The following is a 19227-nucleotide window of genomic DNA, read 5'->3' on the forward strand; positions in this document are numbered from 1 at the left end:
GGATTACGTGCGGGAGTTCTCCGCGCTCATGCTAAACATACGGGATATGGGTGACAAATACAAACTCTTCACATTCCTAGAAGGTTTGAAACCTCATGCCCGTATGGAGCATAGTGATGTTTTATACTTGTGATCATCTTATAGTGTTGTTTTATACTTTGATACCACACAAGAGGGGGTGATTTGTGTGGTGACTAATTTTTCGCTTAAACTGATTATGGAAGGACCTGATTCTTCTAAGTGTTCCTTAACCTACTATTGCAGAAATAGTAAATGCAGAAAGTAAAGATCACAAGTATTTTACGTGGAAAACACCTGGCTCAAAAGGTGAAAAAACCACGACCTACTTTCCAGTAGGATTTTCCCAAACTCTCCACTAAAATCACTGAGCCAAAAACTGCATTTACAAAACTCTTTTGTAAACCTAGGACTAACTCTAATCCTGTTGTAGCACACAGCCTCAACTGTTGCGGCAACTTCAAGTTAACTCTAACTTGAAAACTCCGAGTACCTAATACAATTGCTTATAGATAAAGCTAAAAGGTACAATATGAAACCACCTACTACAATTGAACTAGGATAAAAGACAGACACTTGGAACTGGTTCTTCTATCTGGTTCAAGTAGCTTCAGGTTTGCACACTTGAATCACATACGAACTGCTTGCAAAATTACCTTGCTATTTTGCTCTCAATTCAAGTTTAACTTCTGGTTATGTGCGTTACCTGTAAAAGAGAACAACACTGATATTTAAAGAGTTAGTAAATAGAGATTGACTAGAATTCTGATGCTACTCTTCCTTGGTGGAAGAGTTCTAGTTGATCTCAACCTCTAACTCCTTCCCTGTCTTAAACCGTGTTCTCTTTGAGTAAGGAGTCCTTCTACTTATCCAATATGCAACCTTTTCGATCAGGAGATATTACTTCTGGCAAGATAGGTTTATCTCCTTCACGTGCATCTCACATACTTAGGTCTATCCGTATATGTGCTCCACTAGGATGGACCTGGTTCATGTCTGAGTTCCTTTGTCAGTCTTCAAAACTAACTTTTACTTAGGCCAACAGGTAGATACCCTCCCTAAGGCGATCCAAGCTGCTAAATGCCTAGGGGATTATCATATGGAAACTCATAAGGATAGGCCTTAGCCGCCTGTCCGAGGGGGTTACAACTTACAACAGGAGCCAGCCTAGCAATGGTGGCCCTAGCAGAACTGGGGATGCAACCAGATCCAAGACTCCTTCCTCAAGTAGCAACAGCGCTGCATCTGTCAACAACAATCAGGGGAGGAAAACCCCTTCAGAATGTCGTCATTGCGGCGGGCCACATTGGAACAATGAATGCCCACAGATACAGATCAACGCTCATCAGACTGTTGAGGATGGGTTAGATGACCACTCAGACGAAGCAGAACAAGTAGGTGCCTTCAATGCAATTGTTGGCTCCATCCCTGATACCTTAGCGGGAACCAGTGTTGGTATCCCTAAAAGGACTCATGCCCAATCGCCAAGAAAGGGAAAAAGAAGGCGGATGAGAGGCCTCCTCCTACCCAAGAGAGGACCTTAATGTTCGTCGAAATTAAAGTCAACGGCAAACCCATTCGGGCAATGATAGACACTGGTGCTACCCACAACTACTTAGCCTCGACTCAGGTGAAGCGCCTCGGTCTAGTTGTACAAAAGAGTAAGGTCATGTCAAGGCTATCAACTCACCACCCCAACCAGTGGGTGGAATAGCCAAAGAAGTGCCCATGAAGCTTGGACCTTATGAAGGAAGATTCAACCTACCTCGTCGCAATCATAGATGACTTCGAACTCATAGTGGGATTGGAATTCCTGAGGCAAACCAACACCATACCCGTACCATATGCCAACATGCTCCTGATGATGGGAGAAAACGGGGCCAAGCCCCGCATCATACCGTGCATGCCCATAAAGATGGCAACTAAAAACATCTCGGCCATGCAGTTGAAGAAGGGAGTCAAAAGACATGAACCTATGGTTCCGACTACCCTTTGCAACAAGAATCAGAAGTCATATCATCGGCCTCAGATGACTGATGACGCTCCTCAGTGTGTGAAGACTCATCAAGCAGACCAAAAGGACAAGTCGGACCGCTCATCACAAACGGGACTCTTGGAGCCACTACATTCCCCAAAAAGACCTTGGGAAAGTGTTTCCCTTAACTTCATCACAGGATTGCCCAAGTCGGAAACCTTGCATCCATATTGGTTGTAATAGATCGGTTTTCCAATTATGCAACCTTCATAGCAGCCCCACAAAGCATATCAGCAAAAGATACAACTCGACTCTTCTTCTGGCACATTGTCAAATATTGGGGCCTGCCCAAAGACATCGTTAGTGGTCGCGGCTCATGCCTCACTAGCAACTTCTGGACCCATCTCTTTAAGTGCTTCGAGTCAAAATTGAGTCACAGCTCAAGCTTCCATCCACCATCAGATGACCAGACGGAAGGATTCTATGACATGCTAGGGGAATATCTCTATCACTTTGCAACCGGATCACAACAGCATTTGGTGAAGCTTTTAGGTGCTGCTCAACTGTGTTTCAATTCTCAAAAGAGCCTTAATACAAACAAAAGCGCTTTTGAAATTGTTCCCGGACAGCAACCGCTTCTCCCGCAAACGGTGAATGCATCAACCACGCCGAAATCTCCTCGAGCTGCCAACTTGTCGAGGGAATGGGAGCGCAATTTGGAGATAGTGCGGAGATATCTCGTCAGAGCCCAAGAGCGGGCGAAAAGGTTCGCTGATCAAAATCTTTGCTCTGTCCAACACCAAGCAGGAGATAAAGTGATGCTAAACATCCCAAGGCGGTACTTGTTGGCAGAGAGGACCCATGACCCTTGCCTACTGCAAAAACACATTGTGACCTTGTCCATTGAAAGACGTATTAGGAAAGCCACATACCAGGTGAACATCCCAGCCTGGTGGAAGATCCATCCAGTCTTCCATGTTAGTCGCCTGAGATCTCTTCGGAAAGACATGGAACATCATTCACAAAGCTAACTCACAAGACAGAGGGGAACAGACCTCACAAACAACAAGAGCCTGATCAATCATCATCTTGCAGGTAAGGCTCCGAGGACGTCGCCAACTCATGTGGGAGAGAATGTCATGGGCGGCTTTCCAGCCATGCCCCATGACTCCTTGGACGCACCTCATGGCGTCCTGGCAAGCCTCCCAACGCCCAGCGCCATGGTCAGCCCCGTGGTCTCGGCAGCGCCAAGTGACAAGCGCGCATGTGCCTCTGTCGCCCCACCGATAGCCCACGCCAGCGACCAGCGGCTTGCAGATACCAACAGTGCCGTGCACACAGACAATGCCAGGCGCACAGTTCATGATGATGCCAACACCGCCGCGTGCGCAAATCCTGATGCCTTGCCAAGGGCCAGCCGCAAGCAGACTCCAAATAGTGTCGTGCGCACCAATAGCACCGCGCGCACAGACCCTGATGCGAAAGACAAAGTTGTTGCCAACGGACCTGTCTCTAATTTGTAGAAAACTAAGTCCTTTTCATTGTAAATATGGAGTAGTTTTATTTCATTTACATCCATTATGTTTCTCTAGCTTATCTGGGTTAAGTCTTGTAACTTTGGTTTATTTTTTTTAAGCACTATTAGGGAGGATCAAGCTATCAAACTTTCTAGCTAGCAAATAATTCTCTGTACTGGTGTCTCTCCCCCTCGACACCGTGTTGCTTTTCTGTAATAGCTTTCATTAATGCAATCAAGCTTTCTTTCATTCTCAATTCTCATTTATGTTCTCTCAATTGCTCTTGACATTGGTTTTCCCGTACGGCACTAATAATCTAGTCTAGCGTACGGAGGGGGCCTCAGTTGGCGGACAGTAACTGCATTGACATCAGTTGCTTAGCCTTACGTCGCCCTTCCAAGGAATCTCAGGAAGGCGCCGCGTAACAATATATATGCTCAGCTCGACCATGCATACCTCTGTTCACGTACTAGAACTGCATAAGACATTAATTATTTAATTCATATAATATTAGACCGTGTCTTCATACTACTCAAAAAGAAAAGAAAAAAAGTAACTACAATACAAGGGTCCGGGTAAGAGCTAGCCCACTTGGTGAGCTCCATGTTTCCATAGTTGAGGAGAAGGGTTCAAACTCCATCAGTGGTATAGCATCCCTTTCCCCTTTTCGGCTTCCACCCTCCCTTCCCCTGATGTAATGAATTAAAGAAGTAAAAAAAAAAAAATAATAATAATAATAATAATAATAATAATAATAATAATAATAATTTATAATAGAGCCTTATAACGACTACGTATTCATCTATTACAATCAAGGCGGAGCTAGCATGCCGGTTATAGGTTCGGTCGAATCCAGTAACTTTGGTCCATACCGTGTATTTATTTAAAAAAAATCCATTAAAAAGGTAGAATTATTAATTTTAAACCAAGTAACTTAAAAATACTAGAATCCCAAATCCCTTAGCTTCAAATTTTGGTTCCGCCTCTGATTACAATTACTTCAAAGTTATTATGTTCTCTTAATAAGATGAGCTTCTCATGAAATAAGAATGGAATAACTAGAAATTCATGGATTAATGATGTTTGGGTCAGTTCCTCCAGGAATATGTCGCATTGGCTTGTAGGCAGTTTCTTGGCTGCTATATCTGTCATAACTCATAACCTACCTTGGAATGATGTTTGGGGTCAGGTCCTTGAGGACTATATCGCATTGGCTTGGAATATACCTCAAGGGCTTTCCTTCTCTCGAAAAGGGCAAGAAAAGATTCCGTTAAGCTAACTTTCTGCTGCGGAGGCCGAGTATCTCCCAAAATGTTTGGGACTAAGACATAGTTGTTGTTGATGTTGAGGGTCCGAGCGTGTGAGCATTGCACCAGAATAAGCGTAATGATTAGATAAAGGTAGATTTTCCCCCGAGACATTGTGCTCTAAGACATAAGTCTCCACGTGCGATATATGTAGTTGATTTTTAAATAGGTTTTCACGTTCAAACAAAATGGAATCGTGCTTATGTGAGCATACAAAATTGCCTTTCTCCTGTTGTGCTAATTCCTTTAATATTAATCAATGGGGCACAAGTAATAATTCGTCCTATATGGATGCATATCATAGATTAAATAAAGGATTACAGCCAATGACTTAACCCGAATGAGCTAATCCGATCCATTTCACTGTTCGCTAGCAATTTGGATCAACGTAACCTAGGACCTCAGAAAAGTAAAATTTCCTATAGCCATTAATTCTTACTTCAATTGTATACTAACTACTAGTATGTTAAAGCTTTAAATCAGTGAGAACCTACTCATCACCTTTTCTATTTGTCCTTTCGGCAGAAGCAAGTATAAATGCGTTTGCTAATCCACATCAAACAAAACAACCTTTCTCTTGTGTTTTCTGTTTCTTCTAAATTATTTTAGTGCTAAACCACGCCTTGAACAACCGCCACTAAAAGCAATATACTTTTAGAAGTTTTTATATGTCAAAGGAAGATTCACGGATCTGATAAGTATCTGGTTGCTTGATCTTAATTAAAGGAAAAAATTCACTCTCGATACTCTTATAAAGTCACAAGAGTCTAAGTGCAAACAACATATATAAAGTATAACCCCGTTTACTGGCCAGAAATATTGTGTATTGCTCTTGTTTGGTTTCTTGTTTTGGTTTTATTAATAAGGTTAATGAAATGTCACGAATGCACTACTCATTAGCACTAGCTCTAGCTTTGAATTACAAGAGAACCGTCCAAGGAAATAAGCATACCATATATGCCTTATGACAACTTGAGATCTCATACACCGTGGAAATATTGTCGTCTCTAGTACTTCTGCTTTTAGAAAATGTAGTATTGGTTTTTTATTTGTTTGGAATAGTCAACACCACAACAAAGATAATATCATATGGAAATGTCACAACTCACAATCAACCTGAAGTCAATGAAGAAGCCTCTTTTCGACTTAAGCCAGTACTTCATCTGTCTTATATTATCAATCGTTCAAGACAAAGTTTTTTTTTTTTTTTCACCCTTAGTAATAATTATCCTTGAAAACTATAAGCACCTCAATTATGGATTACTTTATTCAAATATCAATGAACAAATATTAAATATTAAGACATGAATAAGGGTAAAGTAGTCAAAATTTCATCCTAATTAAATTTTCTTAAGGGCATGTAGAGATAATTATGACAGATAATATGAGACAGGGGGAGTAATTCTCTATTAATCTTACTCCCTCCATTTCTTCTTAAGTGATTTTTTAGCTTTTTAAATTTGATCCAAAATAAGTGATATTTCTAAGAAATCAAGAAAGTATTATCAATCCTTTTTTCCAAATTTACTCTAATCTAATACTCCCTCTGTCTCAAATTATTTATCATGATTCTCTTGTACACGTCCCTTAAGAAAAATTAATTAGGATATAATTTGTCCACTTTACCCTTATTTATGTTTTAATGTTTAATCTTTTTTCATTGGTATTTGAACAAAGTAATCCATAATTGAGGTGTTTGTAATTTTCAAAGATAATTATTACTAAGGGTAAAAAAGGGCAAAAATAATTATTTTTGTCTTGAATTTCTAAAATAACAAAAATTTGAGACAATTATTTTTAATAATATAAGACGAGGGAATAAGTGATCAACAAATTTTTAAAAGGAGGTAATAAGCTGCAATACCATTATGCCTCGAAAGATTAGGGTACTTTATTGGTCAGCCGCCTTTCTTCTCTTGTGCGATTTCCAATTAAACCATTTCATAACTCCTTTTCAATTGAGGATATACATCTTAATTTTGTCTTGCTCCAGTTCAACTTCAACTTCAACTCCAACTCCAACATTGAGTGCATTACTTCTGTTAGTCAAAAAACATCATTTGGGGAAGTAATCAACAAAAAACATCACTGTCCAAATAGGCAACAAATGCATTTCTTGCTGCCAGCCGTTTAATTCCGAACATTAATTGAGAGAGGGCAAACAATTGAACAGAACACTATTATTTCTCTTATCAAATGAACTATCCACTAATCTTGTGAATGCAGCTGAAGTTGACTGAATCAATCTCTCAAAGGCCTCCTATAACTTCTCTTCACATTTCTTAAGCTAGTTGGGATATTTTCCTTATTAAAATCATTGTGGCATTCAGAAATAACCAACACATCCATTTTCAGATGAAAAAGAGAGGTATTAACCAAAAATGTGAGAAAGAGAAATAGAGAATATAGCCAAGTGGGTTTTCGGCTAGTATTTATAGGTGTTGTTGGGAAAAATTGTTGGAGGGAAGTATTTGAAAATGCTTTTCTGTGTAAATTTTCAGGTAACCAATGGAGGGAGAAGTTCCTTTTTTTCGAATTTTCATGGCTGTTTTTTGGCGGAGAATTTAAAGATGCGAAACAGTAGACAACAACGTGGGACGTTTGAAATTTTATGAGTCCCGGAAAAAAAATTAGCGGGTGATTTGTTGTTTGACCAAAAGTTTCGCTTTTGGGCTGCCCAACAATTCTTTGTTGAATCAGAATTCTAGTTTCAAATTCAAAAATCAGACTAGAGATGGAGCAAGACATTCAAGGAATTCGACTTTTAAAGTACTACTATTTGTTATTAAACATATGGTACTTTTGAGATTACGAGTTCTATTGAGTATAGTTAATAGTTAATAGTTATTAACCTTTGCTTGTACTTGTACATTCTTTATTATTGTATATACTTAGCTAGTAGTTTACTTGGTAGTTGATCATTAGTTGGTCAATTGTTCAACGTATATATATACTTGTATAGTTGAGTAAGTAAAATGAAGGTTCACATTTACACAAAATATTTCCCCACTCATCTGCTCTCTCTACTTCTTCTCTCTTCCTAGAACCTTCTAGAAGACTCCATGGAAGCTCTGCAAATCTGAACTTGTTTGCTTGTTTTGTTATGGTATCAGAGCTCAGGGTGTCGGTTCAAGTTTTCCTCAACATTTCAAAATCCTATTCTGAAATTTAGTCGAGCTTCGTCGATCTCCAAATTTTCGATCGCTGTGTTCCAACCTAATTCTGAAATTCGTCTCAAAATTGACGATCTCTGGTTCGATTAAGGACTTTACATTTCACGATTTCATCGATTTGAAACCTTACACATGGCTATCAATCAAGGTGAAGAAACGAGTCCTAGCACGAGCAGAAACGACCAATCCGTCATCGATACTAGTAATCCCCTTTACATTCACCCTTCTGATAGTCCCGGAATGACTCTAGTACCAATTCCGTTTGACGGAATTGGATATCGCTCATGGAGAAGGAGCGTGTTGCGAGCTCTGTCAGTCAAGAATAAATTAGATTTTATAAATGGGGAATTTGTAAGACCTAGCTCCGATTCACCTCAATTCCGCCAATGGGAGAGGTATGACGACATAGTAACCTCGTGGATCCTCAATTCCCTCGCTAAGGAGATTTCTGATAGTGTGGAATATGTAAGCAAATCAGCTGAGTTGTGGAGGGAGTTAGAGGATCGTTATGACCAAACAAATGGAGCGAAACTGTATCAGATTCAGAAAGAAATCAACGATCTTACACAGGGTTCCTTAGGCATTACTGCATACTATACGCGTATGAAGAGACTATGGGATGAACTGAGCACCTTGAGTGCTAAGTCTCAGTGCAGTTGCAATTGCACATGTGGAGCAAAAGAGACCATGCACAAGGCAGAACAAGATCGAAGACTTATTCAGTTTCTGATGGGATTAAACGAAGTCTACACAATAGTACGAGGGAGTATCCTCATGATGAAGCCTTTGCCTTCTATGGCTCAAGCCTTCTCTCTCTTGGTACAAAAAGAAAAACAAAGGGAATTCAAGCCCAATAGTCAGCAGAATCTAGACTCTACTTCATTGCATGTGAATGCAAATCCACAGCATCAAAGTTCATTTGGAGCCAGAAACTTCAGGACAAATTACACAACAAACAATGGTAACAAAGGTCGACCATTCTGTGATTACTGTAAGAAATCAGGACATACAAAAGAAAAGTGCTATAAGTTACATGGATACCCCCAAAGTAACTCTTACAATAATCAGAACTTCAATCGTGCCAATGCACGGTCATATAACCAGGGGAACAACCAGACTTAAAAATTCAATAAGGGAAAAGGATCTGTGGCAAATGTGCATGGGATTCCAGCTGATATGGTTCATGAGAATGGGGGTAGCCAAGATCTGCAGGATGAGAATCAGAGTGTTGACCTGACTAAAGAGCAATATGGGCAAATAATGACCCTGCTGCAGCATTTTCAAGTAGGAAATGTGGGAGGATCTCTCAGCAACAACAACATCACTACTGGCAGTGCAAACTTTGCAGGTATTGTTGTCTGCACTTCTTTTATTGACTTTGACAAGCCCTCATGCAAATGCTTTGAATCAAAGACTGACCTTTGAATCATAGACTCAGGAGCATCTAACCATATGACCTTTAACAAACATGCACTCACTAACATTACTAGATTGCCTTACCCTTTATGAACAAGTCTACCAAATGGTTATAGGGTGAAAGTTCTTGAATTTGGAGATGTGGTACTGTCTTCAGATATTGTCCTGTATAGGGTCCTTTATGTTCCATCCTTCAAATATAACTTGATTTCAGGTCACTCCCTTGCAGTACATCTTAAAAGTCTAGTATTGTTCAGTGATACTCTTTGTCTGTTGCAGGCCCCTTCAGTGAAGAGGCCTCAGGTGATTGGTAACAGCAAAGAGGGTCTGTATTATCTCTGTTCCAGGTGCCTGAAGGGTAAAAGGACCACCTTACCTTCTACTGTTTCAATTTCCCATTGCAATTGCATTCCTTCTTCCAATGTAAATAGTCATGAGTCCATTAGTCACACTCATTCTCATAACACTCCTCAATCTGTAGATATTTCCATTTCAAATAATAAGAATGAGTCTTCATGTGTGCTTGATAAACATGATGTGAATTTTCTGTGGCATAATAGGCTTGGTCATGTTCCTTTTGTTAAAATGAAGGGTATATCATCAATCCCTACTAAATTTGCACCAAGACAACCTTTCATTTGCCCTATATTATGGCAAGACAGACTAGACTTCCATTCCCTCAAAGAACCACCACTACATCAAAACTATTTGAGCTGGTCTACATAGATATATGGGGACCTTACCATGTAACTACTCATGATAACTACAGATATTTTCTTACCCTTGTGGATGACTTCAGTAGGTCCACTTGGACACATCTGTTAAGCTGTAAGAGTAATGCTCTTCAGGCCATCAAAGTCTTTGTAGCTATGATTGAAAATCAATTTGATACATCTATAAAGACCATTAGATCTGACAATGGCTTAGAATTTACAAGTCATGAAGCCTCTTCCTTTTACCAGTCTAAAGGAATCATACATCAAAAAACATGTCCCTACACACCACAACAAAATGGTGTAGTAGAGAGAAAACATAAATACCTCCTTGAAACTGCCAGAGCTCTCTTGTTCCAGTCCAAACTCCCAACCAGATATTGGGGAGAGTGTATTCTGACAGCCACTTACTTGATTAATAGACTCCCAACAACCTACCTTAATAACAAATACCCCTATGAGATACTGTACCAAAAGAAGCCCAATTATACTCATTTGAGAAGCTTTGGTTGCCTTTGCTATCCTACTGTACCCAAAATATATAGAGACAAGTTTGAGCCTAGAACCAGTCCTCATATCTTTGTTGGATTCCCCTTTGAAACAAAAGGATACAAGGTGCTACGCCTAACTATCAAGAAAATTTACATTTCTAGAGATGCCATCTTCCATGAGAGTATTTTTAATTTCTCATTAAATTCTACTAATATTTCCTTCCCTGCAGTCCTCAGAACAGTCTCATTCCCTAACTATTCTGAAGATAACAACAATCCAGTTTCTCCTACTGATATTGTTCAAGGTCCTGAAAGTATCACATCTCCAGGGATAGAACATCACTCTGAATCATTTACCAATGATACACCCTCTTCTAATAGTGACAATTCACAGAGTCCATTTCCACATTAACAGTTAGAAGCACCAATTCTAAGAAAATCCAACAGAACTCATCAAACTCCTACCTACTTAAAGGACTATGTTTATCAATTGCCTAAGAGTGTCACTCAGTTGTCTAATGTATCTCACTGCACCCCTTCACTAAATGCTTGTTTTCTAATCACCATCATATCACTCCTGATGCTCTATTTTCTGAAAGTCAGCACTTGATGCTAAGTGTCTGTCATGATGGTGAGCCATCCTCATATGAAGAGGCAGCCCTCAATCCTGCTTGTCAACTAGCCATGACACAGGAGTTTGAGGCTCTCCATGCTAATAACACTTGGGACCTAGTTCCCTTACCACATGGAAAGCAAGCAATAGGCTGCAGGTGGGTGTATAAGATCAAGCATAAAGCAGATGAAAGTATTGAAAGGTTTAAAGCTAGGTTAGTAGTAAAGGGCTACACTCAACAGGCTGGGATTGACTATACTGAAACTTTCTCCCCTATTGTGAAAATAACAACTGTCAGAGTCCTAATCACAGTGGCTGTTAAGAAAGGCTGGGACATATTCCAATTAGATGTAAATAATGCTTTCCTCCATGGAGACCTACATGAGGAGGTATACATGGAGGCTCCACCTGGACTTGTGGTTGATCAATCTAGTTCAAGTAAAGTAGTATGCAGATTAAACAAGTCATTGTATGGACTAAAGCAAGCCAGTAGGCAATGATATGCAAAGTTGACTGAAGCATTGTCTTCAAAGGGGTATCAACATTCTGAAAATGACCACTCCCTATTCTGCAAGAAAACTTCCACATCCATCATTTTTGTGGCTGTGTATGTTGATGATGTTATCATCACTGGAACTGACTGAGAAGAGATTGCATGCTTGAAGGTTTTCCTTGATCAGAGGTTCAGAATAAAGTATTTGGGGAGGCTACATTATTTCTTGGGCTTAGAGGTCCTCTACAAACATGGTGGAGTTTTTGTATCTCAAAGGAAGTTTACATTGGATCTGCTGAAAGAGTATCAGTGTTTTGATTATAGTAATGTCTCCTCACCTCTTGATCCCACTGTCAAGCTGAAGGCACAAGAGGGCAACCTCCTACCAGATCCCACATACTATACAAAACTAGTAGGCAAACTCAATTTTCTCACCAATACGAGACTGGACATAGCCTATAGTGTGCAGCTCCTAAGTCAGTTCATGCAAGCTCCAAGGGACACTCACCTGACTGCAGCATTCCACCTCCTTAGGTATCTCAAAAATGACCCTAGCCTGGGTATATTCTTCTCCAACAGTCCTGATTGTTCAATCAAAGCCTATTGTGATTCAGACTGGGCTGCCTGCCCAGATTCTAGAATATCTGTCACTGGGTACATTGTTCTAGTAGGAGACAGTCCAATTAGCTGGAAATCTAAGAAGCAAGAAACTGTCTCATTGTCCTCAGCTGAAGCAGAGTACATGTCCCTCAGAAAAGTTAGTGTGGTTGAGCAGGCTATTTGCAGAACTTACTCTTGCCCAATTAGAACCAATTCAGGTGTTTTGTGACAGCCAGTCTACTATACACATTGCCCACAATCCAGTATTCCACGAAAGAACAAAGCACATTGAGGTCGACTGTCATTTTGTGAGGAACAAGCTACAAGAAGGTCTCATTTCTCTTCATCATGTGAGCACTCACAATCAACTGGCTAATATCCTCACCAAGGCCCTCACAGGGGTCAAACATTCAGCTGTCCTAGGCAAGTTAGCTGTGAAGGCCTCACCTCCAACTTGAGGGGGGGTATTGAGTATAGTTAATAGTTAATAGTTATTAACCGTTGCTTGTACTTGTACATTCTTTATTATTGTATATACTTAGCTAGTAGTTTACTTGGTAGTTGATCATTAGTTGGTCAATTGGTCAATGTATATATGTACTTGTATAGTTGAGTAAGTAAAATGAAGGTTCACATTTACACAAAATATTTCCCCACTCGTTTGCTCTCTCTACTTCTCTCTTCCTAGAACCTTCCAGAAGACTCCATGGAAGCTCTGCAAATCTGAGCTTGTTTGCTTGTTTTGTTAAGTTCAAAATATAATATTATTCTATTTGTCAAAAATTTTACTCCCTTCGTTTCAATTTTAGGTGACACTTTTCGCTTATCGAAAGTCAATTTAACTAATATTTAAAGTTAAAATAAATTACATTAACTCAATATTTTAAAATTAAGATTTAAATATTTAAAAATTATGTAAAAGTACTAAATTTGTCATTCTTCTCATGTTAAAAAATTACACTTTTAACTGTTGGTCAAAGTTCACGTAATTAAAATTTCGAAAAACTAAAAAATGCCGCATAAATTGGGACAAAGAGCATAGTGAATACTGATACTAATAATTTTAAAATATTATTAGAAACTATTGCACATAAGCTCCATCCGCTTTTGGCTAGAGTCGCACCATGATTAAGAACAACGCTTGACGGAGCAATTAGTACCCCTCAAACTAGTTCTAAAACCCCAATTAGTCGAAAAAGTAAATATAAAATTTATATAATTTTTGTATATAACATACAAAATGTATATATATACAAAAATATACAATTTTATACATTTTTTCTACTATTATTTTTCAAGTATACAATATCATTTTTCCTTAAAACAAGCCAATTCCATAAGTTAGACTCATAGAAAATCATATTAATTGTTGGCAATTTATTCTGTAGCTGCAGTTCATTTTATAAGAAAATAAATTTAGAGAGAGCAGAATATATTCTTCAATCAAATCAATTCCAATAATATTATGCAATTACAAATTTCTCATTCTCCGAGATTCCCATTAGCTTTATTTTGCACAAATAGAAATGCTTTTCTGTTTTTCTCCGTAATTTTGTACTATAAGACATAGTACAGTAACAATTGTATGTATGAAAATAAAATTGGACTATCTGAAATCTCTTCTTAGTATTTTCGAGTTATATTTCTGCACTGAATCAATATTCTCATCAGCAGCTTTTCGCTTTCCACAAACAATTACTTTATTAGAAATAGAAACAGATCGCTGAAATCTTCTAAATGCAATTGAGCTGGGCTGAACTGGTGAATTGAAGAGGTGAGTAATATCTGTCAAAGGCCTCCTGAAACTTCTCTTCACATTTCTTTTGCAAGATTTCAACTTTGAACAATCTGAGCTCACTTTTTCTGCAGAACAAGGCGGGATATTTTCTTTGTTTGAATCAGTTTCGCATAGAGAAATAATATCTAAAACCTCCATTTGAGAAAGAGAAGTGCTGAGCAGAAAATAGAAATGGAGGTGAGAGATAATAAGCTCTTCTGGGATTTCAAGAAATATTTATAGGTACATGGATTGAAAGTGGACAAACTGAAAATGTTGGAGGGATAGTTTTGAATTTGTGTTTTTCACTGTAAAATTTTTGGTAGGTGCTTAAGTTTTTAAGCACTGGAGGGAGGATTTCGTTTTTCGAATTTTTAATGGCAGAGAATCTATGAGATAACGAGGAGAGTAGAACGAGGGAGATTTTGAAATTTTGTTGAATATATGGGACCCACTAGAGTTTTAAGTCAAAACTAAAATTTCAGCTTTCAGTACCCGCCTTGGACTTGTAACACAAAATTTGCCCACTCAAATGTCAAATGAGAGGGAAATGGGAATATGTTTTTTGCGCTTTCACACATTTCGATTGTTATAATTTTTTTTCTATTATATCATTTTAAGTAAGGAATTGAGGTTTTTAATGTGAATTATCATTAATCTATATTTTCTAATCTACATCCTCCCATTGCACTCCTCCATTTTTGAAATAGAATTAGTTTTTCACTTTTGTCTGGAGGTGGGCTTTCAGTTTTTTCAAAATGTTTATAAAATAAAAAAAATAAAAAATCTCTAACGACATTTGGTTGAAAAATGTTTTTCCAAAATCTGTAAAAACTACACTCTCTTTTGAAACAAACGCCAAGTTGCGTGAGAGAGATTAAACAATGAATTAGATTATACACCTTTGTATACGGTCGAAACCGGGTTCGCCTATTGTATGACCAATCAAGACTGAAACATGACAGGTTAAAAATCGAACCGAGGTACGAAGTTACATCATTGAGCTCGTGACCCGGACCGAACAAAATCGAGACCAAATGAGATCGAGGGAAAAATGCCCAGTCGAACAACAGAAGACCGATCGGTTGGAAATCATGGTCAGAATCTCGGCACGTCTCAAGGAGAGGCCGAGATTAGCAAATCATGAGATTTTTTACCTTGTATAGAATTATATCAAGAGTAGGACACACCTACTATATAAAGGGGGTCTGATCATTTGTAACACACATTGAAATACGCAGTACAAAGCAATATACTATTATTTCTAGCTCTTATCACCTTGTTATTCAGTTCTTACATCAGAAGGGACATTTCTTGGTTCGAGGGTGATCGAACTTTAAGGCCAAGGCTGTTCAATTTGTGTGGTTTGCATTTATTTTCTTATCGTCAATTTCAATATTAATCTGTCTTCTTATTTTGTACCAAGTTATATCACGTATCCTTAAGACCGCGCATAAATTCAATTGTTATCCGTTTTTAAGGCTAAACAGATTGGCGCCCACCGTAGGGCTAAGAATAATAGTGGTTACTCGGTACAAACTTTCATAACACACACTATTTTTCACTTATTCTTTGAAGTATCTTTGATTCTAGAGTCAAAATGTCGAGCTCTCAGTCATTACCCCTTCACGTTGACAACGATTTCGTCCACCACTGCGATAATGATAACATGGCACGAGGAAACGATGTACCCCCGGTCGATCTCAATGAAGTTCCGGATGTAGATCCAATCGACGTCAACTCATATGTAGCCCTCAACACAAATTTGGTTGTCGATCCCGAGGGCAGCGTCAACAGGGTCGTTCGATCATCCGCTTAAAGTACACATAGTGGCGAAGACGGCAGGATCAACCTCGGGTGATCTTCGAAATATAGCAGGCTCAACATGCAGCGATATCCCTGCTCCAAAACCAGAATCACCCACCGAGCAAAATCGAGCCCGAGCCGTCATAGGAAGTTGTCCGCAGGGTCGAATCGGTTTTGAGGAAATCGGATGAGAAAGAATCAGGGACCGATCTTGCAATCATGAAGATGCTCGAAGAGCTGACAAAACGAATTGAATCGGGGGAAAAGAAGATCGAGGCAAACGACAAGAAGATGGAAACTTACAACTCCAGGGTCGATCAAATCCCAGGGGCACCACCGATGTTGAAGGGTCTGGACTCCAAAAAGTTTGTGCAAAAGCCTTTCCCCCCGAGACCGGCTCCCAAGCCGATCCCCAAGAAGTTCTGAATGCCCGAGATTCCTAAATACAATTGAACGACCGATCTGAACGAGCATGTCACCTCTTATACATGTGCTATCAAAATGAATGATCTAGAGGATGACGAGATCGAATCTGTCTTGCTAAAGAAATTCGGAGAGACCCTGTCAAAGGGGGCTATGACATGGTACCACAGTTGACCATTTAATTCTATTGACTCATTTGCTATGCTTGCAGATTCTGTTGTAAAGGCACATGCCGTAGCCATCAAGGTTGAAACCAGGAAATCGGACCTTTTCAAGGTAAGGCAAAAGGACAACGAAATGCTCAGAGAATTTGCGTCCCGACTCCAAATGGAACGGATGGACCTACCACCAGTCGTTGACGATTGGGCTGTTCAAGCGTTTACCCAAGGACTCAATGCTCGAAGCTCGATGCTTCGTAGCAGTTGAAGCATAATTTGATAGAGTACCCGGCTGTTACTTGGGTCGATGTGCATAATCGGTACCAATCGAAGATCAGGGTCGAAGGCGACCAACTTGGGGCTCCTTCCGGGTCCGTTTATCCTATTCAGACCCGTCGACAGAATCAAGAGGGATTTTGACTGAGAACCGAGGTCAAACAGAGATCGATATCAGCCATATAATGGAGACCATAGGAGCAGTGGATCTGGGCAAAATCCTGTACGAAATGAAAGGGGGAGCGATCGAGGCCAGAGCTCTCGGGGACTCATGAAAAAGAATGGCTTCGACAAGCCAATCGGATCCAAAAAAGCACCACGACAATTAGAATACAACTTTAATGTTGATGCCAAATGGCCATCGTATCGGCAATCTTAGGCATTAAAGACACCAAATGGCCACGACCTTTACAAACCCATCCATCCCAAAGAGATCCCAGCCAAATACGCAAATATCATGGCACTCATGGCCATAGAACGAAAGATTGTCGACAATTGAGAGAAGAAGTAGCCCGGTTGTTAAACAACAGGCATCTTCGGGAGTTTTTGAGCGACTGAGCCAATAATCATTTCAGAAATAGGGAATCCAACAAACAAAAAGAGCAAGAGGAACCTCAGCACGTCATTCATATGATCATCGGAGGGGTCGATGTTCCTCAAGGTGCGATGTTAAAGCGCACCAAAGTATTAATCACGAGGGAAAAACGAACTCAAGATTACATTCTAGAAGGAACTTTATCTTTCAACGACGAGGATGAAGAAGGAATCACGTAGCCCCATAATGATGCACTAGTAATATCTGTACTCATGAATAAAACTCGAGTTAAACGTGTGTTAATTGATTCAGGTAGCTTAGCCAACATCATTCGATCAAGGGTAGTAGAACAACTTAGCCTATAGGACCAAATCGTGCCTGCAGCCCGAGTGCTAAACGGGTTCAACATGGCTTGTGAAACTACTAAGGGAGAAACAACATCGCCGGTAAATGCAACCGAAACCATCCATGAGACCAGGTTTTATGTGATCTAAGAGGACATGAGGTATAACGCTCTATTCGGGAGACCGTGGATCCACAACATGAGAGTTTTGCCCTTGACCCCTCACCATGTGTTAAAATTCCAGATGCCGGAGGGAATTAAAATGATCTATGGGGAGCAGCTCGCCGCAAAGGAAATATTTGTCGTCAATGAAGTAATTCCAATATCAACACCCTGATTGACAAAGGAGCCAGATTCGAAAACAAAACAGGAAGCCAAATAGCAATCGCCGATACTGGCCTCGACCCAACCGGACAAGTAGGGGACTGACGAAGATGATGATTACGGGGTTCCTCGATCCTTCATAGTCCTCGATGACTCCGACGCTACCAAATAAACGGTCGAAGAGCTGGAGCAAGTCATACTAATCGAACATCTGCTTGGTCGAAAGGTATACCTGGGCACGGGGTTAACTCCCGAGCTCAGGAAAAAACTCATTCAATAACGAATTCCCTTAGCATTTCATTGTCCTTTTGTCTCACTTTGAAGAGGTCCGACTCCTAGTCGCGACCTTTATTTCTCCGGCGTGTGCCTTTATGGATGAATTAGCAAGCATGGCAAAGGAATCGATGGAATTGGGCGGCAAATTGCGGTACCATATCATCACCCCCTTCGATAAAGTTTCCCCAAACTTCTTCAACAGAACAAATTCAATTTCGTCATCTTCTAAGTCATTTCCTTTATTGCGTAGGTATAAGAAGTGACATGCTCATTAGGATCAGTGGTTCCATTATTTTTGGGAATTTCTGTCATGCGAAACTTCTTTGGAGTGGGCTTCGGAGCCGCACTTGGGGGAAATGGCTTCTGCACAAACTTCTTCGAATCCAAACCCTTTAGAATCGGGGGTGCCCCCGGTATTTGGTCAACCTATGAATTGTGTGTTTCTACCTTCTTGTCATTAGCCTCGATTTTCTTTTCTCCCGATTCGATCCGTTTAGTGAGATCCTCGAGCATCTTCATGGTGGCGGGGTCAGTTCCCTATCCATTATCGTTCAATTTCTCCTGTACAGGTTCGACTCTATGAACAACTTCCTGTGATGTATCGAGTTCGATTATGATTTTGGAGTTGTGCCATCGCATCTTGTTGATTGTATAACATTTCAAATGTCATTCGAAGGCTAATCCCGCCCTCTTCACCACTATGTACGTTCTAATCGGCTACCCGAGCGTCTCTGCGGATGCTATTTTCAGGGTCGGCGCCTAAATTTCCATGGATGGCGACGCGAGAACTGGCATCGACAAGATCTATGGCCGGTGGTCCATCGGGATTGACTGGAGGTACTCCGTTTCCCGGGGCAACTATGTGTTCGTTCTGGCCATGAAGACCAAGGCCGGCGTCTGTGTGAGTGGGTGTTGCTTGAGAGTTTGACATGTTGATTCCTGAAATCAAAGACACTTCCGAGAACAAGTGTAAAGCAGTGTGTGTTATGAGGA

At 40.0% G+C, this 19227-nt stretch overlaps 1 protein-coding gene across 1 annotated transcript; it reads left to right on the plus strand.

Annotated features, from left to right (window-relative positions):
• The first annotated feature begins 8122 nt into the window (after positions 1 to 8122).
• On the plus strand, positions 8123 to 9112 carry LOC109219082. The gene has a single exon (XM_019383502.1). It carries the CDS (start codon positions 8123 to 8125, stop codon positions 9110 to 9112), a length of 990 nt encoding a protein of 329 aa, XP_019239047.1.
• Positions 9113 to 19227: the final 10115 nt, after the last annotated feature.

The sequence above is a fragment of the Nicotiana attenuata genome, unplaced genomic scaffold, assembly GCF_001879085.1.
Source record: "Nicotiana attenuata strain UT unplaced genomic scaffold, NIATTr2, whole genome shotgun sequence".
Classification (NCBI taxonomy): domain Eukaryota; kingdom Viridiplantae; phylum Streptophyta; class Magnoliopsida; order Solanales; family Solanaceae; genus Nicotiana; species Nicotiana attenuata.